Source organism: Rhinolophus hipposideros (genome assembly GCF_964194185.1).
Source record: "Rhinolophus hipposideros genome assembly, chromosome: 16".
Lineage (NCBI taxonomy): Eukaryota > Metazoa > Chordata > Mammalia > Chiroptera > Rhinolophidae > Rhinolophus > Rhinolophus hipposideros.
Genome location: NC_138062.1, coordinates 30,159,511 through 30,187,360, shown reverse-complemented (window position 1 = coordinate 30,187,360; position 27,850 = coordinate 30,159,511). Strand labels below are relative to the sequence as shown.

The 27,850-nt window shown below is 37.0% G+C and overlaps 1 protein-coding gene across 2 annotated transcripts in view; it reads left to right on the top strand.

Moving 5' to 3' along the window:
- Positions 1-27,850, top strand: part of KIF13B (kinesin family member 13B) — a 168,513-nt gene that overhangs the window by 72,428 nt on the left and 68,235 nt on the right. For both annotated transcript variants that reach the window (XM_081076318.1, XM_081076317.1), the window contains exons 11-20: positions 967-1,179; positions 2,550-2,660; positions 7,062-7,196; positions 14,916-15,046; positions 18,443-18,529; positions 19,908-20,092; positions 21,609-21,819; positions 22,733-22,895; positions 26,100-26,246; positions 27,467-27,616. In XM_081076318.1, coding sequence (XP_080932444.1) covers positions 967-1,179; positions 2,550-2,660; positions 7,062-7,196; positions 14,916-15,046; positions 18,443-18,529; positions 19,908-20,092; positions 21,609-21,819; positions 22,733-22,895; positions 26,100-26,246; positions 27,467-27,616 — 1,533 coding nt within the window. The remainder of the gene's footprint in view (positions 1-966; positions 1,180-2,549; positions 2,661-7,061; positions 7,197-14,915; positions 15,047-18,442; positions 18,530-19,907; positions 20,093-21,608; positions 21,820-22,732; positions 22,896-26,099; positions 26,247-27,466; positions 27,617-27,850) is intronic.

Below are 27,850 nucleotides of genomic sequence, written 5' to 3'. Positions count from 1 at the left end.
CTTAGGGGCAAATCAAGAAGTCCTGCCCACACGCAAGGGAAGGGCATGACACAGGGCTTGACTACCAGGAGGTGGGGTCACTGGGGGCCATCTGAGAGGCTGCCTGCCACAGCTGTTGTATGATGAAGTGGAGTGGGGGTAGACTTAGTTTCCCAAGTCTAGTGTAATTCTGAGTTGTATCTAGCTATTTTTAATGTTCTCAAGTGAAGTCGTTGTTTGAATTTGTTGGAGCCCGTTCTAAAGCCCATTTCACTGTACTTACCAGTTTTAGTATAAGGAAAGTAGTAACTTTTTTTCAGCACCCTTCTCTGGACTGTAGAAGTGATTGTGTGGAACATGAAGCCTGTTTTTGTTTTGGAAGTGCTATCAGAGGGAATAAAATGAAGTACCTTCAATGTATCTTTTGTTTTATAAGACTGTAATTGTACCCTTTTGTTTTTAAAGAATTTGCAAGGTGCTTGATAGCTTGTAACAATAACACTTTCTGAGCCACTATTTAGGCTTCTCAGAGATTCCAGGTACTTGGTGTTATAGACTGTAGGTAATTACTCTTTGATCAGATAACAAATAATATCACAATTGTTCAGTTCTTCCAAGAAAAATTTTATGAACATTTAAGAAATTATTCTTTTTTATTTTGAGTAGTCTGCTGACTTATCGTACCATGTTGCCTGTTAAAAGAGCACAAATTGACTTAGAATTAATTTTTATTAAACTAAAATAAATGTAGGCTTCATTGTATTTTCCTGTCCTTTCTCAAAAACCATCATTTCCTTTTACACAAGTAGCTTGGCAGAGAAGAAAGAGCATGGGATTGGGACTCAGTATACCTGTATTTTAATCCAGACTGTGTCCTTCAATATCTGTTTGACCTTGGGATGTTAGCTCACCATTTCTAACTTCAACTTTCTCATGTCATGTTTCCTTCCACCTTTACATTTCTGCTCAATTTCTCTTCTCCTCTAGGACAGTCTCGGGGGTAACAGTAAGACTGCCATGGTGGCTACTGTGAGTCCGGCAGCTGATAACTATGACGAAACGCTTTCAACGTTGCGGTATGCAGATCGCGCCAAGAACATTGTGAACCACGCCGTGGTGAATGAGGATCCTAATGCGCGAATTATCCGGGATCTCCGGGAAGAAGTGGAAAAACTCCGAGACCAGCTAACCAAAGCAGAGGTATAAGGCACAGCCCAGCGTCTCTTTATGGGTCTAGGAAAATGTGGTAAAGCTAGAACTTGAATTTTCTTCCCCTTAGCCAGAAGTGATGAGGACTCCACTCAGAATTTTTGAATTTCTTATAGGAAGAGAAATTTGAGATGAGTAAATAAAGGGAGATAGAATGTTGTAATTGAAATGTAGACAGTTTTTAAAGGTGTTTAAGTATTGAATAAGAGGAGAGGATAAAGGGCATTGAGAGAATATTTCTTTCCACAGTGTAGACGGCAGACGAGAGAAGAGGTATAATAGAACAAAGGAGAGAAAAAGAGAGAGGCTTGAAACAGAATGTATGTAATTTAATTTTAGTGCAGAAAATGGTGGAGAGGGGGTATAGACTAATTGGAGGAGGAATCAAACAGGTTTTTGTTGTATCATTTGTTTACTGGTTGAAGTCAGAATGGAAATCTTAAGGTCTGTCACACCATAATAATCTAGTTTTTCCATGATGTGGGTTAATTATGTTTGTAGGAAAACTATTTTATAACAGAAGTACCCACCTATTTAGTGGTACTCTATTTCCACTGTTCTTGAACATTTTATAATGTATGATATTTCTGTTCCATTCCTGAATTTGAAACCTACACAATTCTAACCTGCAACTGAATGTTCATCCTCTTGTTAAAAGAGGAATAAGATACCAGATTTGGGATCCCTGCTTTAATTAGCATTTCTGTTCCTGCAGTTTCCCCGCACTGTGGGACTCTTTCCTGGGGATGGAACCATAGCCCTCTTTGTCAGAACATGTTTTCTGGTAGCAAATGGGTAAAATACATGGTCAAAACTGTTGCCTTGATCGTATTTTTACCTTTTGAATCTTGTCCTATTTGTATAGGAATAATTTTACAATTCTTCAAGAGTCTTTGAAATTTTGTTTCTGTGTTCCTGTTATTAACACCATTCAGTTTGCAACATGTGCACCTTTAGTTCGCATGCCCTTGAATAAATAAAGACATCAATAAAGACTCGCATGAATCATGTGGAGGAATCTAGACATATGACCTCCTGGGGTTTTAAAAATAAGCCCTTGATAGTTTGAACTATCTCTTTAAATGTGATTAGATCTTTACAATAACAATAGGTTGGGGGAAAAGGAAAAAGTTAGGTTTTCCATTCAAACCCATGTTAGATGCCTGGATGAGTTTGTGGGACTCACGCAGTCGGATGCTGTGTGTCAGTGACAGTCAGTTATGTCTGAGGTGGATCAGAGACCTCAGCGAGCCTTGAGAGCCGAGAGGAGGCAGGTTGTAACTTTCGTCCTTCTGGATTTATCTAATTCTTTTGTCAGGGCATCATACAGACATTTCATGAAATAAACATTTTGCTTATAGGCAATGAAATCTCCAGAGCTAAAAGACCGGCTGGAAGAGTCAGAGAAGCTAATCCAGGAAATGACTGTGACCTGGGAGGAGAAATTAAGGAAGACTGAGGAGGTTGCTCAGGTTGGTGCTTCCTGATGAAAGCGAGAAACCTTGGGGCTGTCTCTGCAGTGGGACTAACTCATGGTTTTTCTGGTTCCTTGTTTGATTTTCAGCTTCAAAGATGGTAAATCTAGCACCATTAATAACTTGCAGGATAAAATAAGACATAATTAATTGTTAATTATGTAAGAAATAATTTTTTAGGGTTGTAAAAAGGTTTTTTAATGCAATAACTATTTTGTAGCCTCTGGTTCTGAACACCAAATTCTAGGAAGTGCTTTGTACACCTAAGGAACTTTCCCAAACCACAGAATTAGTAGTAGTAGATATTAGGCTATGAGATTCTTGCTTGCACGTGACAACTCAGTAAAAGTAATACGAAATACCTAAATCTGAGGTTGCTGTCTCTCATGTTTAGAACACTTAATATAGAGTTTTTAAATCTTACGGTGGGAACATAAGCCTTGGACAGAATCCTAAAACGTCCAACTGTCTCTGTAATAAAAGACTTACACAGTGGCTTTCAGCCTCTGTCTTAGAAACATGGTAATGTGGAGCCCAGTACCCCGTGAAGCAGTCTTTTCATGATTGGACAACTCTAACAGTAGCTGGTTAATAGAACTCTTTCCTTCTTTCATTTCTGCTCACTGGCCTTAGTTTGTTCTTCCAAAGCTAAGAGAGTAAGTGTCACACTTGTATGCATTAACTAATAATAACAATAGTAGCCAGTATTTATTGGATATACATATGTATTGGGCCCTATGTTAAACACTTTTAAATACAGCATTTTATTTAATCCTCCAATAGCCCTATTATAGTCCATTTTCTTTAATCCTCCAATAGCCCTATAACTATTATTACCCAGGTTTTTAAAGTCACTGATGCCTCTTTCCTTTTTTAAAGATAAAACTATCTAGTGTTTTCACCTGTCCTCGATATGATCAAATATGTAGAACTTGCTACTACTTCTGTCACCCAGTAGATTCCATCTTTAAGTGTGCTTTCCAGAACCAGTCTATACCTCAGATGTTGTAGCACAGTACTACTATTGTGTAGCATAAAGTGGATGTTATAGTGGGAGTGCCAAAAAAATGGATACAAGTGGACACTTTGATCAACGTTGCTCAAGCAGTAGTTCACCGTAATCAGAAGTGTCTGGACGCTGATGGTAACCACTTTGAGCACCTCTTGTAATTGCAGAAGTCAAACGTGACTTGTATTCATCTTTTCTTATCAGTATATATTGAGCATTATAATTTTAATACAGTTTTCCTTTCTTCTAAAGTGTATACATTTTTTTGGTATCCTCTGTATTTATATTAGTGAAGAGTAGGATTGAAGTCGATTTTTAAATACTAATTATTATAGCCAATTTGAAAATTGGTAAGAGTATAACCACATGTACCCATCATCAGCAGGTTTCATTAAAAACAGGAGCAATCTTGTCTTATCTGTATCCCCCCACTGGGTCATTTTAAAGCATATCCCCCAAATTACAGAGAAGAGAATGCACCAGTATATAAACTTTATTTTTTATAACATATTTCACTTTCTGTTTTTCATAAATTATAAGTCATTCCACTAGTTGTCCAATTGGGAACTAATTTGTGTGAGCCTTTTGGAGCTACTCCAAAACATTGACTTTGAAGTGCTCTTGTGCTTGGGTTGCTTTGCTGATACAAAGCAGGGTAGGTCTAAGTGAGATCGCAGTGCTAGTGAATCTTATCTTGAGCATCTTTCCTTACCTAACTCTTCTCTCCCTTTCTCACGTGTCCCTTTTGGGGACTGAGGCTGATTTTATCTGACACCTCATTCAGTACCTTATCTCTCCAAGCCCCCAGGCTTCAATGCTGCTGAGCTTTCTTCTTCTCTCTCACTGCGCAAGACCTGGCAGGTGATGGTTGACCTCTTTCCAAAATAGACGAGCATTTCCCAAAATGTATTTCGGGCAGGAGAGCCAGAAATTGTTAAGAAAGCCTTCTGGGGGAAACAAATGGTTCATGTTCAGATAACTTTGGGAACATTTGGGTGAACTAAGTTCAATGGATTACTTTTTTGAAGGACTTTTCACATTGTTTTGGGGATTCCATTCCAAGGCATGCAGGCTCTCCGTAAGGCCTCTAGCTCTGTGTCATCTTCCTCTAGTAGGCCAGCCGTCCACAGACCATCCCTGCCACTGAATTCCTGTGGAAACTATCTGTACCCTTTTCACCCTTAAGTTATGTAATAGTTTACTGTTGTTCAATTTTTCATGTATAGTTTTATTACTTAATGACTGTAAGATCCTCAAGAAAAAAGGCTGTATCTTTTTGTTTTTAAAGTGTGTGTTCAGTAATATATTCAAGTAAATGAACAGAACTCAAGTTGACTATTTCTAAGCCCCATGCCATATCTACAATACCAAATTGTCTTTTTTCGTCTTTTCTATTCTCATTAAGAAACGCACACTGAAGTGAAATCAAACCCTTGACATAGCTCAGGGTTTGGCAAATATGCCTTTGGGCAAAACCCTATCTGCCACTTTCTTTCTTTCAGTTTTTTTAAATTAGAATTTATTGGGGTAACAGTGGTTAGTAACATTATATAGATTTCAGGTGTACAATTCTGTAACACAGCATCTATCTACCACACTGTGTGTTCACTACACAGAGTCAGCTATCATCAACAAAACAAATGATAACAAGTGTTAAAGAGGTGGTCTGCCCCTTTCAATTTTTTCGTTGTTTCCAAGGTGAGAATTAATCGAGTCAGAATACGAGTGTAAGTAGAAGAAACTGTTGTATTACAAAAGTAATATTTACTTATAGAAAATATAGAAAGATTATTAAGAAGAAAATTTATATTAACTGGGATCCAATCATCCAGAAAAAAACACTGTTTATATCTTTGTGCTTTCTTCCAGGTTTTTCCAGTGCACAAATTGACATACTATAGTATAAGTTTTTCATTTAATATTACTTCATGAGCTAGTTTACAAGCAAACAAACAAACAAACAAACAAAAAACATTTTCATAGAGAAATGTGTCTTCTCGTTATTGGAGTAATTCTTTAATTACTTCTCAACATTCTTATGTAAAAGAGCCTTCCCTCAGAAAGGACTACACAAGATACATCAGAATTGCTTTCCTCATTTTAGGAACATGGTTCTTTATTAAGGATAATCATTTCTTAGAACTGAATGCTTGAAAACTCTAATGTGTATTGCTAAAATACTCAAAACTTCTGAAAGAACCCAATAGTGTTTTTTTGTTAGAAGAAAGACTTGATTCAAATACCCACAACCAAAATGTCCCCTTCCTCACTTTTATAATAGGATACCTCTAGGTCAGATGTATTGACCGAGTTGCAGTGGCCATATAAATTAGGGTGCTATCCCTAGAAATGGCAAAATTCTGAGGCTGTAATTTAATTGTACTGCACATTTACTGTGTGGCCCTAGTTAAGTGACTCAGCGTGTCTTGTCTTTCCCCAGAATCAAAGGTCTTTGGTGTCTGTAACTCATTCCTACCTGCTGTCTGTACAGAGTCAGACACCCTGCTCTGTCCCAGTCCATATATCTGAATCACAGAGCATCGGTTGCAGGGTTCATATGCAGGCGTTCATACATGGTGTGCATTCAGGGATAGTAGGCACACAAAAAGAGAGGTTCATATCCTTATGAAAATAGTGCTTGAATGCATATGCAAGTTTTATTTTGATGAATTTATAAGACCGACATTTTGAGTGCTCACTGTGTCTTATGCATTGTGCTAAGTGCCAGGATAGAGAGGGTCCATTTCCTCATAGGGAAAAGGACAAGTAAACAGTTACCAAGTGTGAGAACCAGTTTCCTCCAATGGAAAAAACAGGAATAAAATCTTGAACAGGAGAGCAGTCTTGACACTTTGAGCGACCTGCAAGATGTTTCATGTAACTGCAGTCCAGCCTTAGGAGCAGGGGTGACGAGGTATGGCAATAGGGAGCAAGCGGGCCAGATTGAAGGGCCCTGAGAACTTTGTTGAGGGAGTGGGACCTTAATCCAGGCTGGGGAGTCGCTGAGGAGATCAAGCAGAAGAGTGTACTGAAAACTTGGCTTTTTAGAAACATCACAGTTGAGTAAAACACACTTTCCTTTCCTCATACATACAGAATTAAATGAAAAAGATGAATTGAAGATGTTAGACATTTTTAAGAGTAAAAATTGAGAAGTCGATAATATACTTGCTTGCTATTTGTACTGGCTTTATTTTTCAAAATAAAGTGTTAATTAGAATAAAGTTATATAGTTTGGAAAGAGAAAAAAATGCAACAATCTGTAATACCATGTCCTAAGCTAACATATTTGAATTACAAAGTTATTCAATAATTACTCTACGGTAAGACCTTTTGTATCTCACTGCTTCAATAGCTGTGGAAGGAATACTTCTTTAATACATTTACAGGAGCGACAGAAACAACTTGAGAGTCTCGGAATATCCCTTCAATCTTCTGGAATTAAAGTTGGGGATGATAAATGTTTCCTTGTTAATCTGAATGCTGATCCTGCTCTCAATGAACTTCTGGTTTACTATTTAAAGGTAAAGTATCAGGCTTTGCTACTATTTCCTGCTATGAAATAGAACTGTGTTTCACAACATTTTTTTAAAACTTAGAGAACCACTCTTACTCAAAAATAATGAATTAGCAAATTGTTTTTATTTGAATAAGCTGTAGGGTAGAAACATCTTGGGTTTCTGGAATAGTTTCCCTTTTTTAGTTTTTGGGTGATGTCATTCAACCTAGTAATATAAAAAGTGATATTCTGATACTATTTCTAACAAATTAAGTAGCTTAGCTACTATTACTTAATAGTAACTAGTAGGAAGTTAAGTAGACAACTTTAAAGCTTAAAAAATGACTTTTAAAACTGAATGATTCATTAGTAGGCGAAAGCTTTTGTGGTTTATATGAAGCATACCTTTTTGTGAGTGGTTTGTTAGCGTATGTGGAGTTAAGTAGTTAACTTTAAAGCTTAAAGAATATTAGAATAGGACTTAAATATTCTGCTTTTTTTACTCATTAGTACACTAAAGCTTTTGTGGTTTGTATGAAACACACCTTTTTGTGAGTGGTTTGTTAGCTTACAAGAAGAGTTATGTTCCTAGGACGACTTGATATGAAATTTGTGTTTCCACTAACTCTTAGGAGAATTAAAAAGTTTGGATTATCAATTTATAAAAAAAGAGAAAGTTACGTAGAGATTGAGAATGTCAGAGTATTGAACAGAAAGAAAAGAAATACTGATAGACATTGAGCTCTATAAACTGTAGGACCTACCAGGAAGACAGGAGACGACTTGATGAATCCTGAGGCACTACATAAATTATGAGGAGCTCCCTGAACTTGTTTTTATCAAGCCCAGAGCATAAATGAATTATATAATGGACTATATGACCCTAACAGGAAGTTAGTAAATATTAGGAGGACATTCCCCACCCCCCCATAGGAACTATATGTGTGGGTTTTACTAAGGCGACTAGGCAAGTAAAGATAATGAGCTGGGAAAATTGGAAGCCGCTGTAAAATTAGAGAATTGTGTGGTTTCATTTCCAAAGAGACTAAACAATTCATGATACATTGGCTCGTTGCCCCGTTTTTATCAAAAAAAATCCCAGAATAATTGCTTGGTGTAATTTTGAATACCATGTTTTATTACACTGTGCATTAAATCGTGTCTTTGATACATACAGTCATGTGTGCGCTTGCAGGTATTGTGGTGTAATGGGAGGAACGCTGGAGTACGAGGGGGAGGGCCTGTGTTTCTGGTCCAGAACCACTACTTCACAGATGTCTGATCTCAAGTCCTTTGCCCCCTCCCGTCTACAGATGCTTCTTCTATAAAGGGAAGTTTTCTCTGTCTGGCTACCTCCTGGGGTTCCTGTGGGGAGTAAGTGAGATTGGATGTAAAGAAACACTATGTAAACAGAAGCAGTGTACATATATAAAATATTTCACGTACCATTTTCACATTTGATACTCTCTGTGGTACCTTACGTATCTTACCCTTGTCTTACACATTACTTACTGTGCTTCTAAGCAGTGTTGGCAGCATTTTGTGTTAGAATTTGAGCCATAGATATTCATACGTGTTAGGAGAGATGCAGTATTACAATAGGACTTCAATAGTCTGCCCTTTTTATTTCTCCAAATTATGAATTCTTTTTCTTTCTGATGTGGCGAATTTCAAATTGGAACACACAAACACACATGCCCAACAAGAAAAAATCTGATTTATATCTGTTCCTTAACTAAAAAGTTAAACAAAGAAACTATTTAAAGACTCTTGGAGAGTAGTCAAAATATTTCTGGTCGTCTTGTGTGGAGGTGTTGGGATTCTGTTTCAGACTGTGTGGTCCGCCCTGTTTTGGCAGAATTGGAGACAGTGTTGATTTCTTCACTGCCCAAGCTAACCCCATGACAAGAGTATTCATGACCAAGCACGTTCAAAAGGATGCTGATCTCAGTCCAAGAACAGTTTTTGCTTCAGTAAAGTGACACCATGATGTGGGATAGAGGAATTTGGAGGCTGAGCGTTTTTTTTGTGTGTGTGTGCTTTTTTTTTTTTTTTTTTTAATTTCTTTGCTTTCAAATTCTCCAGTCAATTTAGATGCTGGGCAGATGACTTTACATCTCTGGGTGACCTTTGACATCCCATCTGTAAAACGAGGGCACTGGATTAAGATCTCTCTAACATTCTTTCTACTCCCAAGTTATATGGTTCTCTTCTAGAACAGAATCCTCCACATATGTGTTCTGTCTAGAACTGGCAGAGGCAAGGTATGGTGGCTAAACCATAAACAGAAAGTAACTCCAAGGTAATTCTGCATCTAATTTGCATGTATCAGGAGTCCTTTCTTTGTACGGGTCCATATACACAAATTCCAGTTACCACAATTTCATAAATAATGTTGACACTGCCGCCACTCATGAGATGCTAGCTGCTCAGCCAGAGGAGCGTAGTAAAGGTGAACGGACTGATACAAATAATGCAAGTGGTTGTGACGATAAGAATAAAGGTGTTTCAAGGGAGTGATAACCAGAAAACACTCAGAGAAGGAACTCGCCAGTATATTTTGCAACACTGAAAGCATAGAGGAGAAAATGATAGAAGCTTAGAAAAGGAGTGTGACAGTTTGCCAAGTCATGGAAAAATATGCTCCCTTTGTATTGTAAGTTACGTATTGAGAAGAACGCAGCAAGTACTGTTCAAACAACTCTGGATAAGCTTTTTGTAAAGAAATAAAATGTTTTACTTCTCAGTGTTTCTACTTTTAGAATTATAGCATACTAAATAAATGCTAGTTTTACTATTTTTTCATTTCCCTGTACATTATAACAATAAGAATTTTTAATGTTTTTACATTTTTAAAAGTCACAGAATAATTACAGTTTTCCCCATTGATTATTATTAAGCTCTCCTTGCACAATTGTTTTTATGCTTCCGCACACTTGTGCAAAGCAAGGTCTGCCTGGAGTTCTGAGGTAAACTTGGAGATTTATTCCAGCATGAGCCTAGCTTTTAGAGTGAAGAGCCTAAAAAGATTATGGCAGTAATATACTGTTTTTTCTAAAAGTTTTATATAAATATATTAGAAAAACAAGGGGGGATTAGCACCCAAATTCCAACACCCAGAGATGACCACAGTTAATATTTAATATTTTCATCTGTATCCTCTGGATCTATTCCTATATGTATGTGTATACATTTATACTGATACATATTTTTTAACTATAGAAATGGGATTGTAGTATGATTGATGCTAATCACGCCCCTAAATTATCCACCAGACCTTTCAGGAGAGCTGTTTGGCTTACGCAGTTCTGGATCTATTCTTTCCACAAGTCAGCTATTTTTTAAAATAATTAAACAATTTTTGACATACAATATTACATTAGTTTTAGGTGTACAACATAGTGATGAGACGTTTATGTAACTTACAAAGTGATCACCTCAATAAGTCTAGTACCCGTCTGACACCATACACACAAGTCAGCTATTAATGGCTGGGAAAGCATTGGTGATTCTGAAGGATTTGGGGCAAATTATACATATGCACACTTGAAAAGGCTTTGCAGCAGTCATTCAGTAGCAGCTTCAAAGCACAGGGACCCTATAGCATAGCTCCCATTGCAAGTAAACTGCCTGTTGTCTTTGCCAGTATTCACAGTCACCAACTGAGGTGATCAGAATGGCAGGGGACACCACCATTCTATGTCTGTGGAGCTGTGGGCGAGGCTTTCAGGAACCCAAAATGAATAAGACACAGTTGTGGCATTTTAGAAGTTTTTGGTTGGCAGCAGGGTGGCTCATCACATGTAGAATTTGAATTTGTAAAAGACGGAAAGATACTTTTCCTTTTTTCTTCCCCTCCATTCCAGAAAAGCTGTCTTCAGAGTCTTGGTTCTTTAAGTCAGGGTAACTTACTCTTTTTTTTTTTTTTTTAAAGATTTTGCTTTGCTTTTTTTTTTCCTTTTTAAATTTTCTTTTCTTCTCTCTCTCTCTCTCCTTTTATTGGAGAACAGTGTGTTTCTCCAGGACCCATCAGCTCCAAGTTGTTGTCCTTCAATCTAGTTGTGGAGGGCGCAGCTCAGCTCCAAGTTCAGTTGCCGTTTTCAATCTTTAGTTGCAGGTGTCACAGCCCACCATCCCATGTGGGAATTGAACCGGCAACCCTGTTGTTCAGAGCTTAGGCTCTAACCAATTGAGCCATGCCCACCAGGCTGACTTCTTTGTTAAGAATTTTGACTGTTTAGAGCTTATGCTCTAACCAACTGAGCCATGCCCGCCAGGCTGACTTCTTTGTTAAGAATTTTGACTATTTAGATATGTAAAGAGTAACAAATACTTTTCTACTTGTTGCCCCAGGCACTTACTTACCTTTTCCTTCAGAAATATTGAGAAAGCTGAGGGATCGCACAGGCTGTACTGATATGCTACTTTTCCTGCTTCCAGGATAGGAAAAGCCACCCTGTGAAATATGTCACTAACGCATATGTCCTATTTTTCCCCCCTTTTAGGATTTGGCTAATCGAAGACAGATTCTCAAAAGAGCCACATAGATAGTTGATTCATAAAGGAAGCAAGGTTAAGTAAATTTATAGAATAGTTACTGTGTTTGCCCAAAGATAAGACCTAGCCGGACCATCAGCTCTAATGCGTCTTTTGGAGCAAAAATTAATATAAGACCGGGTCTTAAATAATATAACATAACATAATATAATACTGGGTTTTATATTAATTTTTACTCCAAAAGATACATTAGAGCTGATGGTCCGTCTAGGTCTTATTTTTGGGGAAACAACGGTAACTGATCATCTGTGGTGAAAGTAAATTTAAATGGATGAAGAAAGGTTAAAAAGACATTCCTATCCTTTGATTATTTCTAAATTTTTAAATGTAGTACTTTGTATTTGCTAAAGTTTTCCCCAAAACTAGTATTTTTTGTCATTATACCCATGTATGACATATAGACTAAAAAGCTATCCTGATGAACTTTTATTTTGATTACTTTGTACTGTCACAGCATTTAGTTACTGATTAGATAAAACTTCTATACCAAACTATGATATTTTTTTCTCATCACTGTTTTTATTGCAGTATTTAGAACACTATAGGAAGAACTTATCAAAAAGCTTATTGTTTAACTTGTTTAAGCATCAGACAGTAAAGTTTTGGCAGAGTTGAGCTTTTAGAACTCAGTATTTGAGATTCTAGTGAATCTTTATCCAAATCAGAATAGATTACAAGGTCAAATGAGAGATTTAGTTGTCATTTATTGTGTGTGCTCCATAACTGGGACCCTGTCTGTCTTTTATCTCTAGTGGTTCATCGCCCAGCTCAAAATAGGTGCTCAATACTTGTTGAAAAAATGAAAATTTTCTTGTAGACTTTGGAGTAGATCATTGCATGTTTGAGTTACTGTCTTGCCTCTAATAATTTTTAAAACAACATTTGTGCAATAGATAGTATCAATGGAATAACCAAACCCATAGGGAATTTTTATGAGTTTATTTGAGTCAAACTGACAACATGCCAGGAAGCAAGATCTCAACCGAATGACAGTTTTGCAGTTTCTTTTATACATTTGAAATTAAGTAAAGATTACATGAAGGTGGGAGAAAGCAAGGTACAGGATAGTTAACAAAATCATGTGTTCTCTTGACACAGGATTACGCCTTAAGGGGTCTGAAAAAGAGGATTATTCTGGTATTTCAAAGGTGTGTTAACTTAGATATACAAGAACAATGGACAGGGCTGGCCTAAGGCAAACATAAACCTTTTCTAGGCCTGGGGCATGACTACCTATCATGACCTGCCCAGTTAGGAATTTTATGATTAGATCACCTTGTGAGGTTACTTTTGGTCAGATTTATTATGGAGCCCCTTTTTCACCCACAACAGTAAATTGGGGTACTAAGTGTAATCAGGGTTCAGAGGTGGGAGAAGTCAGTGTTGCCTAATAGTGAAAGCTTCAAGTAGAAGATGAGGTTAGAAGTAGTTGCTGAAAGATATTTTGTATTTCAAGGAAGAGAAGAAAGAGCATTTCAGGCAAAGAGAACAAGAGCAGGGCAAAGACTAGGAATGAACCTGTGTGCAGTGCTGGACCATGATACTAGGAGTTGGTTCTACACTCAAACTCCAATCTAGGCTGTAGCTCAAGGCTTTTCTCTACCTCCACCCCCAAGACAAAAAGGATTCCAAAGGCACAGTTAGTATTCCAGCTACAATGTCTCATAGGACCATGAAAGGGGTTATAGTAGAAATGGCCTAAAGCTAAGTGCTTTGGGGATTGTTTTCTTCTTTTTTAGGTAATCTTGGGCCCTTTTTCTCTTCGGACTGTTTTTTTTTTTTCCTTTTGGAACTTCTCTTTCCTTGGGTGTGGTAAGGCTGGGTAGGAAGAACCAAGGTGGAAAATAGAGATGGGCATGGAGTAGATTCTTGAGACCTGCTACAGAACATCCCAAAAGCATTATTTGTAGGACTTGTTCTCCAGGTTAGGAAAGTCTGCGATTGGCTGGGACACCTCAGCTAATAGTGAGCAGTAGACATTTGCCTGGAATGTCCTTTGTATTAAACAGGATCAAACAGGGTATCCTGGGATAGTTCTAGATCCCAGCTTTTTGTTTCCTTGGAAACACCACTGCAGTATATTTGACAGAAGAAACCCCCAGAAAAGGGGAAGAGGCCTTTTTATGAGATTGATAGCCTTAAAGAGATGGGAAGAATTTGAACCCAGAATATAATTAGAAGGATCATCAGCAAAGAAAAGGAAACAATCATCTTCTGTTGTGTCTGAAGGGAACGCTAAAAGAAATGATGGTTCATTTATTTTTCTTTCATATTTATGGAATGCCTTCATGTGCCAGGCCTGTGTTGAGTGCTTGGATTATAGTGAGGAGCAGGTCAGGCTGTTCTCTGCTCTCGTGGAGTTTCCATGCTGGCTGTGGAGATGACTGTAAACCCACAAACAGTTAGTACTGTGTAAGGAATTCACATATGAGAGTGATGGTCTGGCTGTTTCTGGTTGTCAGTTCAGGATGTACCTCTCTGAGAATGTGCCCTTAAAAGTTGTGGCTTAGGGACACACCCAGGTCATGTCAACATATAATCATGGATGGGGAGTCAGATGTTGAAGCTTATAAAAAGGAGCTTGATTTTTATGTCCACTTGTTCAGTTAGCTGACAAAAATTGAGGCCGGTGATTGGAGCTAAGAGAGTTGAGAAATTAGGGTTTATAGTAAAAGAACACATCTATCACATCTTTTATGAAGATTAGGGGGGACCATGTGGTTCATAAAATATTAGTCTTTTCAAACTCCTTATATTTGAATAGCATTTTATCCTCATAGTTAACCCATCTTGATTGAGACCAGGTAAGTGACATACAACTTAAGTAACTAATTTTTAGACCAATACTTTTGGTACATCATTGTACATGGGTCATACTCTGAGAGTGGTATAGAATATTTGGAATCAAAATTGCAGTGGAAAATAATGAATATAATATAGATATTAATATGAAACTACAGTTTTTGCTTTAAAAGATATAACTCAACTCAGTGCATTATTCTTTATACGGAAATAAAACTTATAGAATGATTTTCAGAGAAAGCTAGAAATTCCGCCTGCTATTCCATTTACTTTTAAAAATCTCTTAGCTAAGGTATGGATCAATAGAAGAGAGCTCAGAGTAGATGATTTCAGTTTCTGTACATGTGAGAGTGCAATATTAATCAGTGACTTGATTCTTTTGTAGGAACATACATTGATAGGTTCGGCAAATTCCCAAGATATCCAACTATGTGGAATGGGAATTCTTCCTGAACACTGTATTATAGATATCACGCCAGAAGGCCAGGTTATGCTGACTCCTCAGAAGAACACCAGGTAATGTGCTTCAATTAGTGTTAATGTCACAATAAGTTTTAAGAGGAAGAAATCACACTTACGAGGAAGAAAGCACAGATGGTACACAGGATATTTGGCCTTTTTTTTTACTTTTTAAGTTCACTTAATGAAGATACCCAGTTAGTTACCAAGTCCTTTAAATTAACTTTTTCGTATTTCTTAAACCCATCCCCTTGTCTCTATACCTACTACCTCGGCCTCATTCAGATAAGGCCCTCATCAGATCTTGGCTGGAATCCCTGGCCAGCATGCTGATGGTTTTCCTTGTCCAGTCACCAGATAGCCAGGTGGCTTTCTACTATTTTTGATACAAAATCCTTATACCTATCCTGTTTTTACTCCCATTACTCTGCGTCTGCCATTCCTGTGGCCAGCTGACTCCTGTTTGATCTTCAAGGTTAAACTCTGTCATTATCTACTTTGGGGAATTCCCTGTTTGGTCTAAATTAAGAGCTCCTAATATATATTCCCACTGTACCTTATGCCTCTTGTTATGTTAACACTTGGTGTTGTCTTCTGGGCTGTTAACCTTTATTATCCCATTGGACTGTGAGCTCCTTTAGGACAAAGACCTTTCTTCATTCTCTATCCTTAGCATGTAATATAAGACTAGGATATACAGGCTCAATAAGTAATGAATGAATGAAGAGACATACCATTATTAAATTATGTTTGTCAGTTTGTTTCCTTAAGCTCTAGAGCTGTTATTGCCCTGTTATGTAACTATCTGTAACTGTGATAAGTGATGCTTAACTGACTTACATTGATCTTCCGAATGTTGTTCCATTTCATTATATGATATCAAAAAGTCATTAATATCATTGTTGATTTCATCTCTGAGGTCTAACTGTTGTGAAGTTATCAAGCTCATGGTGAAGTATGTAAGTGAGAAAGGAAAAGAAAACAAGCAGAAGCTGGCCTGGCACTCTAAGTTAGGCCATGTTAGTCTCCTATTAAATAATCTCACAGAATACAACCTCAGGCAAATTACTCTGAGGCCGTGATAAGACAAAGCAGGCCACATAATAATTTTGTTTCAACACAAATCCCAAGGTCACTGTGCCACACTGTGCCACACACAAAAGACCAAACACTTTCTTTTGGCTGACATGGGTGACTCCTTCTTCACCGATTACAACTTTATCCTCTTTCTACATCTCCCCTGTATAGGTATGATTTTTTTTCGAAATACCAGTCATAGAATTACTCCTGTTTTCTGACAGCATGCAATATATAGAGAACCCTCACTTCCTGAGACCCACTCCCAAGTCATTCCGCTCCAGCCCAAATCCGCAATGGTCCATCCCAGCACCCTCTCACTGAGACACCCAGGCTTCCTACAGCACGTGCTCTCCTTTTGCAGGAGTAGTAACCCAACTTGTTCAACAGCAGTAATGCTCCTGTCTCTTTGGTTGGAAGACACAGACTCTTATTTTCACTTGAAAGCTTGAAATGGACAATTGGCAACAAGTACTGTCAGTTTTCCTCCCAGTAACAGGCGAGTTTTTATTTATTTTCAAGAACATGTCTGCCAGTAGACTACTTTGTTTATGTCTTTTGCTCAAGACAGTTGTCATATTTTGGCCTGCATTAACAGTGCTTTTTGTGTACCTCTCAGTTTGTCACCTCATATGTTTAAAAAGTTGGGTACTCAAGGGTCAAGATTTAATACAAGTAATAATTTGTATTGCTTCATCAAGGACATTCACAGACGAAACTTGTCTTTAGATTGTGAATGCATTGCTTTGGATAACTCAGTGATGTCTAGTAGTGTTTGGGGCAACTGCCTTGATTTGTGCTAAACCACCAGCAGTTTTGCTCTTTGCTCACACAGATGTCAGCAGGGCAGGTGAGCGTTATAAAAATAGCCTGACCTTGGGGACCTCACACAGACCACACTTTGAGAACTGTTAGTACGTTCATGTTTTTATTTACTAATAAGGCTTCACTGCTGTAGCTTTTTAAAATAAGCCTATATGTGTGTTAACCTTTACATAAATTCCTCATTGTATTGAAGAAATTTGTGTCATAAAGGCAAATATCTATTAATTTTAGTAGGTCCTCGCTTGTCATAACTATATTTTTTGAGCTCATGCTTTGAATAATCAGACTATAGGAATATAAAGATCAATTACTTTTAGTGTTTAAAAACTCACATAGTAAGTAAAATCTAGCTAGAGAATAAGATTTTGTGTGTGTATATATATGTGTATATATATACACACAATAAGTAGTGAATGAAGAGACATACCATTTTATATATATATATACATATATATAAAATATATATGTGTATATATATATATACATATATATATATATATATATATGTATATGTATATATATATAAAATAACTAGCAACATAAAGCCAGGTAAGTGCTTTAGGAATTTAAAGAAGATACTATAGGCTGGAGAGATGAGCAGCCTTTTCATAGGAAGTAGAAACCACAGTGGGCTTTGAGAGCTGAGTAAGACTCAGGAGAATGGAGAGAACTGGAACCATATTCCAGCTTATAGGACTGGTATAAACCTGGCTCTGGAGGAAGAGTCAATCATGTGTAGCGGACAGAACATAAACCTTTCTTTTTCTTCTTTTGTTTTATTTTGCTGGAGTTGAGCGTTTACTAGAAGAAAGAAAGGAGAACATAAATAGGGCTTCTTTTTGTAGGGCCTGTAATGTCAAGTTAAAGAACTTGACTTTTATCCTATATCTGAGCAAGTGAGTCATTCACCAGGAGAGAAGCATGATGACAGGAATATCAGTTTTATAGTGTTATGCATAATTTTCTATTTCCTGCCCCTCTAAATTCTTCCCTTATTATCCTTCTACCCACCATTTCTTCTGTTGGACTACATTGTCAAGGTAGGCAGTCGAGTGCACCTGATAAATCGTACATATATTGATAGGATGTAGACATTTTTCTATGCTATAGTCAGCTACAGAAGAATTTAGCATATGTCTCATTTCTTATTACTGATATCCATAGATATTTCTAGAGTTTAGTTGGTTGACTGGCTCTTTTTATCCATGAGATTGGACATAACTTATTTTTGTTGTAATGTGTACTGCTACCATCTTTTATTATTGGTTGTAATGGTTCCATATTTACTCCTTAATATGTTATATACAAATTTAGAACTCTGAACAATAGAGTATAATAATCTATTATATTTAGTACCATAAAGATTTTAGATAGATCAGCAAAGAAGTGAATATAAATAATAAAATTCACCAAGGGCAGGTTTTATTTGGGGAATTGATTATTTTGTTTTTCCTAGTGACTAAATCTCTACAGTATTGGAAAATTAATGGGAAAAATTAATGGAGAAAACATAATAATCATCGTTTACCTGTTTGGCATCTTTTCCCACAGAACGTTTGTAAATGGCTCTTCTGTATCCAGCCCTGTACAGCTTCACCACGGGGACAGGATATTATGGGGAAACAACCACTTCTTCAGGTATAACATTACTCATGGCTCTTAAAGAGGGAGATCACTGAAGATTATACTTTGACATAGAAGAATGTATATTGAAAAGTAACCTTAATTCCATAAAAATTTATGCATTATTTTTTGTACCTATTTATTTATTTACTATGTGTGTATTTACTTACTACATATGTGTTTGTTCAGTATATGGTTTGATCCAGAAGGCCATAGGAACACTACACTCAGGAAAAATACTGAATTTACTTACGCAGTTTTTATTTCTCAGCGGAAGATGATAGTTTTGCATCTGGTATAAGAATTCATTAATTTTTTTTCTCTGACATACTTACCTTTTTAGTTGTTCATTTTTTTTATTGGAAATGTAGTGGTTTTAGTTTCCTCATCCATGAAATAAGGTTTGCATTTCATTTAGCAACACTTTTAGCTGCAAGTAATGGCAAACTTGACTGTAGTGGTTCAAATCGATCGTTTATTTCTCTGACAAAACAAGCAATCTGAAGGAAGATGGTTGTTGGCATTGGCTAAGCCCCTCAAAAACGTCATGGCAGAAGTCTTCCCAGAACCCCAGCAACCTTCCACTTACGTCTCATTTGCTAGAATTGGCATCTTAGCTGAGAGTGAGGTTCACAAGGAAAGTGTCTGACTGCACCCATTGTTTCCCATACAAAATTGATATTGTGTTGTCAAGGAAAGGCGGGCTGCATAGTGTATAAAATTAAAATCCTGGTCTGTTTCTCTTTCTGTCAATGGTGACTGTGCTTCAGACATAAACTGACTTTTATAATAGCTCATGGAGATTTTTTGCTTGATCTTTTGATTATTGACAAAAGGGCAAAAGGGTACAAAGTGTGTGGAAAATATTTTCCATTTGTTTTCCTTCTCAAACCAAATCAATTGCTTGGCTTTGTATTTAAACCCGTCATAGTTTGGGTTAAGTTGATCTTTCCAGCGTTATCCCTCACAACTTCTGCCATATAAATTTGTGTATCCTCGTGTTGTTTCAATAATAATTTCTCCAGAGACAATGCGTGTCCATTCCCACATTTTCTCATGCTGTTGTTCCCTTTGCCCTAAAGCCGTTTTATTCTTATCCTTTAAGTCTCAGTCAGATGGCTTTCTACTCTACCATCCCTTCCATTATTCCAGTCTTAAGTGGTCCTTAGCTGTTCTTCAACACCTAACTTGTAACAGTCACGTGGCCTTGTTGTAATTATTTGCCCACGGGCGTCTGTTTTATTTCTACTACTAGAATATGAACTTCCTGAGTGTAGTAACTGCCTTACACTTACATAGTATTCCCTTGGCATCTAGCAAACACCAACATTTAATGAATGATATGAATGAGTGCATATCTTTATTTTAAAAAGAATATTATTTTTTCCCCAAGATTGAATTTGCCTAAAAAGAGAAAGAAAGCAGATCGAGAGGACGAAGAACAAGACACCTCCACGAAGAACGACACCGAGCAGCTGGATGTAGATGGAGACTCCTCGAGTGAGGTTTCCAGTGAAATCAACTTTAGTTATGAATACGCACAGATGGAGGTGACCATGAAGGCTCTGGGCCATAATGGTGAGCAGATGTGTTATGCATTTTAGAATCTTTTAAAGTTGGTGGAGAGTTAAAAGTGTTTATGACTGAAAACTTTTTTTTAATTATTATTAGTCTCAGATGTACAAAACAATGTAATAGTTAGACATTTACAGCCCTCACAAAGTAATAACTCCCCCAATCTACTACCCCTCTGACATCGTATACAGCTGTTACAATTCCATTGACTCTATTTCCTGCATTGTACTCCACATCCTGTGACCATATATGTATTAAATTATGGTTGACATTCATTATTGTTCAGCTTCAGCTTCAGGTGTACAGCGCAGTGATCAGGCATCTACATCATCCTTGAGGTGATCTCCCTAATGAGCCAAGTGTCCATCAGATACCCTACAAAATTTTTACAACACTATTGATTACATTCCCCAAACTGTCTTTCATATCCCCATGGCAATCCTGTGGTTACTGATTGTGCTTTCTAATCCCCTCACCTTCTCCCTCATCCTCCCATCTAGCAACCCTCAGTTCTTCCTCTATGTCTCTGAGACCATTTCTGAATATTTTGTTCATTTATTCTATTCTGCAGATTCCACATATAAGTGAGGTTATACGATATTTGTCTTTCTCCGACTGAGAACTTTTAAAATGTTAACAAAAAAGTAAATCTTTAGGTTGTTCTCTATATTCTTTTGGGTTTTTAGCTTAAACGTATTATATTTATAAAAAAACTTTCATTCTTTCTCCCTTGATATACAAGTCACTGTAGACTTTGTTCTCATTGATAGAATTTCTTAGGTTTGAAACTTGACTGCCACTAGCTCATGATTGTCGTGGATTTCTAGAGCATTAACCGTATCTTAGGTTTTGTGTGGAACATATAATACACCTGCTTTTTCTGTATGGAAGATAGTTTGGCATATATCTGACAGACTAGATTATACGAGGTTGGACAATTAAGTTTGCGAACACATCGTAGAAGAAGTGCTGCATATCTTATTGCTGAATATCACTACGGTCACCTTCCAAGTACTCCCTTTGGGAAGCTATGCACCAATGCTAGTGCCTAGTCCACCCTTCAAAGCAATTTTGGAACTCTTTTTCTGGAATGGCCATCAGAGCTGTTGTATTGCCCTTGATGTTCTGAATGTCATCAAAATGTCTTCCTTTCAATATTTTCTTTATCTTTGGGTAAAGAAAGAAGTCATTGGGGGCCAGATCAGGTGAGTAGGGAGGGTGTTCCAATAGTTATTTATTTACTGGCTAAAAACCCCCTCACAGATAGTGCCGTGTGAGGGGTGCATTGTTGTGATGCAAGAGCCATGAATTGTTGGCAAAAAGCTCAAGTCATCTAACTTTTTTATGCAGCCTTTTCAGCATTTCCAAATAGTAAACTTGGTTAACTGTTTGTCCACACTGTCTTTACGAGTCACACATGTATTTATTAGAATGACAAACAGCATATAGAATAGCATTTTAACTTATGTCGTATAGTTACCTTTTTCATTATTTACTTTTTTATAAAAATCTTACTCAGATCCAATGCAGTCAATATTGAACAGCCTAGAACAACAGCACGAAGAAGAAAAACGATCTGCGTTAGAGCGCCAGAGGCTTATGTATGAACACGAATTGGAGCAGCTGCGAAGAAGGCTGTCTCCTGAGAAGCAGAACTGTCGTAGCGTGGACAGGTTCTCTTTCCACTCACCCAGTGCTCAGCAGCGACTGAGACAGTGGGCCGAAGAGAGGTAGGTGATGCCGAGGGCTTTATTAGGTGCATTTAACCCACCTCGGTGAGATACAGAGTGGAAAAATCTAGACACTACTTTAAAAAGAAGTATATTGAAAGAGAGGGGTACAGCTAAGAATCACGTGGCATTATCTTTTTTTTTTTTTTTTTTGAAAAAATGGGAATGTCAGCTTATCTCGATGTACTTAACGCTGCGCAGGTTAGGCGCTCCCCCATTTTCAGTTTGTAGAGCTTTCGGATTTGAATGAACAAGTACTTAGATGTTATACTCTATCATTGTATTATACTTTAGGTTCTGAAGCGTGGGTAGATGCTTTTTTAAAAAAGGAAAAAAAAAGAAAGGTGGTTATCTGGACTGATTAGCTCAGGTAGGTAAAGCATGGTGCTAATGAGATGCAGATTGCAAGTTTGATCTCTGTACGGGCTGATTGGCACTGCACTAAAATGTCTTATCCGTGGTTACAGACTGTACTTAACTAACCTAACCTCTTGTTACTCAAAAGTTTGGTCTGCAGAAAGGCAGCATCTCTGTCGCTTGGAGATTGATGGAACTGTAGCATTTCAGGCACACACACACACACACACACACACACACACACACACACCCCTACTGAATCAAAATCTTCAGTTTATCAAGATCCCAGTTGATTTGTACACAGAGTCAAGTTTGCGAAGCACTGCCCTAATCCAGGGCCTGTTTGTTACACGAGTGTGTGCCAATGCTCATAACATAGCCCAGGTATGAGAGTGTGCATGGGTCATTGTGGGTAATGTATTCCGTGTGCAAAAGACAGTTGTAAAGCTTGGTTGGCAGTTTGGCATTAACTTAACTATGTAGTATTTAATATTCTGATGTGCTGTTTGATGGTTATTCCCCCACCCTTTTTTTTTTTCTTTTTGCGTTTTTAAAGAGAAGCAACACTGAATACCAGCCTGATGAGGCTACGGGAACAAATTGTTAAAGCCAATCTGTTGGTGAGAGAAGCTAGTTACATCGCAGAAGAATTGGATAAAAGAACAGAGTATAAAGTAACCCTCCAGATTCCAGCCTCCAGCCTTGATGCCAATAGGAAGGTGAGGTTGCATTAGTGGAAAAAACAAAGATATCTTTGGAGAAAACTGTTTTATGTTTCCCCTGCGTTATTTAAACACCAGTGGGTTTGTCCTCATCCCCATCTCTACCCTTCGCAATCTGGATCCTTTTGTACTTGTCCTCCTCGCTCAAGCAGAATTTACTTCCTTCTAATGCTCTGCCTTTATGCATATATGTCCTTTATCCACTAGACACATCCTCTCCACCTCCCCGGCCCCGGCCCCAGCCCGACCAATTTATTTCACTCAACTCCCTTTCTTCAAATTTGTTTAAATTACTTCTGAGAAGTCTTTCCTGACGAATTTTCCCAAAGTGGATTTTCTGTTCATTCTGTTACAACCCTACAACGCCCCCTCCACCAAGTTAGGTGTTTTATTTATACCATGTTATTTTCTACTTGCTAATAGATTGCTCTGAAAAACTGTTCATCAGTTGTTTCATGTGTGTATTCGAGATCACAATTTTTTTTGTGTGTGTGTAATGTAATAAACTTAATAAAATGTAGAGGGGAAGTCCCATCAAAATCTTCTATCCTTGCCATTCAGTTGTTTTCTTTCTCATTTAGGTTCTTTTCTAGCTCTTGCTGATATTTATACGTGATTTTTGATGGATTAGGTAGAATTTTGTATTCAGATAAATATTTGAGGGTCCATGTCTTTTGTTTCTCCTATAGTACTCACCACAGCAAAGCTTTGATGAATCCTTCTTGAGTGTTCTAATTTGGTAGCAAGGACCACATCTTTCTCTTGTGGCATCACAGCATCAAGGTCAATGTTTTGCACAAAGTAGATATTTGGCAAATATAATGCTTAGTTTTATTTTAGTAATAAAGGTATTGTGAATATGATGCAATCATTATTTTATGAAGAATTATCTTTTGATACATATTCTGTGTATAATTTGAAAGATCTTACTCAGAAGTTTATTTTGCTTGTTGGTGTTTGTAGGACAAACCTTGGGTGCAGTGGCACTCATAGACAAAAAACAATAGAGGAGAGCCAGCCCTGGGCAGAAGGTACAGAGCTCAGCTTTTACAAGACTGAAAAGAGCAAGGCCTTTTTGCATTCTGTAGTCTTTGAGTTGAGAAAACAGAACTGGGAACCTTTTATCCCCATTAAGCATGACTGTAGCCCTTTTCTGTGTATCCCGGCTTGGGCTTTGTTGGAAGGAGCAACCCTGCCTCAAGGCATCCAGGTCAACACCTAGAAGTGACTTAGGTCACCTTGGGCATTTTTGTCCTCCCAGACACCTGATAGTGTGTTCATGGGACTGGTTCAGTTGCCGGTACAGATGACGCACAGTGCTGGAGTTGAAGCAGCCATTGTTAACAGATGGCTACTAATCTACTTTTTACAGATTTAATAGATTAGTATTTTTAGATTTTAGCCAAAGAGAGATGCTGTACAAGAAGTATTTCTTACGGAGACAGTCTCCTTAACTCAGGCTGGGTCTTGCAAGCTTTTATCCACCAACACCTTTTTTTTTTTTTTTTTGGTTTTAAAAAGTCTAATTTAATTTTGTACTCTATGTGTTCAAATATTTGTTATGTAAATACATAAGGCTATCTATATTTATGATTATATTCTATTTTTTTTAATTAAATTTATTGGGGTGAAAATTGTTAGTAAATTTACATGGATTTCAGGTGTACAATTCTGTATTACATCATCTATAAATCCCATTGTGTGTTCACCACCCAGAGTCAGTTCTCCTTCCATCACCATATATTTGATCCCCCTTACCCTCATCTCCCATCCCCCACCCCCTTACCCTCTGATAACCACTAAATTACTGTCTGTGTGTATGAGTTTTTGTTTCTCATTTGTTTGTCTTCACCAACACCTTTTTTTTAAAACTTAATGTCTTGTCCATGCTGTGAATGCTGTTGTTTAGTCTGGTCCTTACTCCTGGTCTTGTACTCACCTCTAGCTAGTGATTTTTGCTAAGAGGCAGAAATGTCTTCTTTTTCTTTTTTCCAGTCCTTGTTATACGTATTTGCAGGAGGGCCACGTCAGGATGCTACAGAGGATTGTTCATTGCTGTTTAGTCCCACTTCTAGCATTGAAAAGCCACTACCCACAGATCACTAATGAGATTTTCATATTTCCCTAGCTGGCTGGATATAAGATAGAAGGGCCTCTACAATATGTGAAAGAATGGTCATTTTTAACCTTTAGAATTCATTATATAATTTCTGTTTCTTTGGAACTGGTTCTAGGTAAGACGTTAAAGCAACATTGGTATATTTCACAGTTCTCCCAAATTCTGAGTAGACATGTTAGAATAGTTGATAAATTTATCCAGTGAATCTAAATTGATTAGATAACTGATAGGTACATCTCTGTGGGGAAGATATGCAGGGGCCTATTTATCTTCTATTTTGTTGTTTTAAAAAGTTTAAACATTTTTTTCTACATTAAAAATACTGTTTTTTTAAGCTGGAAAAACTTCAAGGAATGCTTTTTTTTTTTTTTTTGAGGTGAAATTAACCATTTTAAAGTGAACAATTCCGTGTCATTTAGTACATTCACAATGTGCAATCATCAACTCTGTCTAGTTTCATACTGTTTTAATTATAAATTCAAACTATGTATATTTGGAAATTGGTATCTTTTCTTGCCTCCGAATAGGTAAATGGGATACTTTTCAGTTTACTCTTTTAAACATTTTGGTTTTTTATACCACATAAAGATGCTACCCATTCAAAAAAATTTTTTTAATTCAAACTTTTAGAAAGTGAAAGATAATTTCTTAACCACCCATCCCAGCAAACCTTCCCCTGGCATTTAATACTCGAGACTCTCTTTGTACCCACTGATATTCCCTGGACATATGATGACCTGAATAAAACATTTTTGACTTCCAATTACACATGGTCTTGTCTTTTGTTTTTTAAATTTAAATTTATATCCAACTTCAACGAAAATTTAAATTTATATTTAATTTTTTAAATATAAATTTAAATTTAAATTTATATTTAAATTTTGATTGCATTTGGATATAAAGGCATTATCTTACACTGGTAAGATTTCTGGGAAGCTTTGCAATTCACAGAATAAAGAATGATAGTAGTTTCAGTTTTGGTTGATGACATTTAGTTGATGACTGGTGGGTATAGAATGTTTAAGGCTGATTTCCATGATGGATATTTTTGTTTCACGTAATTACTCTTACTGTCTTTGCAGCGAGGCTCTCTTCTTAGTGAACCTGCAATCCAGGTGAGAAGAAAGGGAAAAGGAAAGCAGATTTGGTCTTTGGAAAAACTGGAAAACAGGTTGTTGGATATGAGAGACCTTTATCAGGAGTGGAAGGAGTGTGAAGAAGATACCCCTGTAAGTTATTTAAAAAATTACTTAACTCATTGAAGGAACGAAGCAGGAATGAGTCTACCCATTTAAGGGAAAATTATCCATTTTGGCAAAATGTTTCTAGAATATTTATTTTAATCCTTTAAGTTGTTTAGCTGATCAAGAATTTTAATAACCCATTATTCTCGTATCTTGTTTTTTTCTTTTCCTCATTTTGTATTATCTGGGTTTCTAGTCGAATTTTTTTATCTCCCATTCTTATTCCTGTTGATGTTTCTCTCTCCTGTACTGGACTGTGAATTTATTTAGGACAGAGACCACACCTTATTATCTCTCTTCTATTTCTCAACCTATTTAATCTTGCAAATACTAAACCTACAATATCTGTTTTTGAATTGAACACCAGTGGTATCTGAATATTTATACTATTAGGAATATATTTTGAAGGAGTTTGATCCATAGGTAGGTGCCATAGATCTGTACTCTGATTCTCTGTCCTGAAGTTGCAGGTTTTCTCATTTAGATCAGCTGTGTACTTGTATATATTTAAAATCGAAATATGTATTATGTATATTTTTACATATTTTCCATACTGCTGGGCCTGTTTTGGCATATAGTTGTTTTGTTTTGTAAAAATTGTTTTGTAAAAATTATTTTTGTTTTGTAAAAATTATATTTCCAGAATGCCATCAATAAAAATGACTTCTGTTTTTTCTTAGTTTTTTATTTTATTTTTTGTTTTCTTCTCTATCCCTGCCCTATTTCAATGTAGAAATAAAACCACATTAACAATAAATACAACAAAGCAAACCATTCTCCTGTAAGGGGGTCACCTCTCATTAGCAGCTGCATATCTAATGATTTGGTAGAAACATGTGAAATAGATATGAGTGAAAAATGAAAACTACTTTTGTGCATTCTTCTATTTCTAGTCTATATCTGTTTTCTCTGTTTCATGGAAAGATTTGCACATAAATGAGAGGAAATAATAAAAGTAATGACATGTTAATGGGATTGTTCTCTCACAGGTGAGGGATGCTGACCACCATTTTAAATAGGAATGAGAGAGGGGGAGAGAGAGTATGCATGTGTGTGTGTGCGTGTGCGTGTGTGCGTGTGTGTGTGTGATACAGTGCTCACCTCAGCTAAGTTTAATGACTTCATTAGTGCATCAAAAAGTGGTAGGTTGAATTTGTTTATTTTAAGCGGTTTTCTGAAGTTGTGTGTTTTGACTCTCCTTAAAGGTAATACGGTCTTACTTCAAACGTGCTGATCCATTCTATGACGAGCAGGAAAACCATAGCCTCATTGGAGTGGCTAATGTCTTCCTCGAGTCCCTCTTCTATGATGTGAAGTTACAATATGCTGTTCCAATTGTCAACCAGAAAGGAGAGGTTAGTTTTCTCTCCATGCCTTCTATCCTGCAGAGAATGGTTCAAGAAACAGTAGGGTGTCGATACTATATTGTTGAGTTTCATCAGTAACAAGTGGTATTTATGAGTGTTATTAATACTTGTGTTTTCATGCTGCTTCATTGTGATTATTGCAAACATTTGAGGGGAAGTTACTGTTAGAATCTAGGCTTCTAGATTCTTGTATACCATTAACCTAACGACTTGACTGTAAAG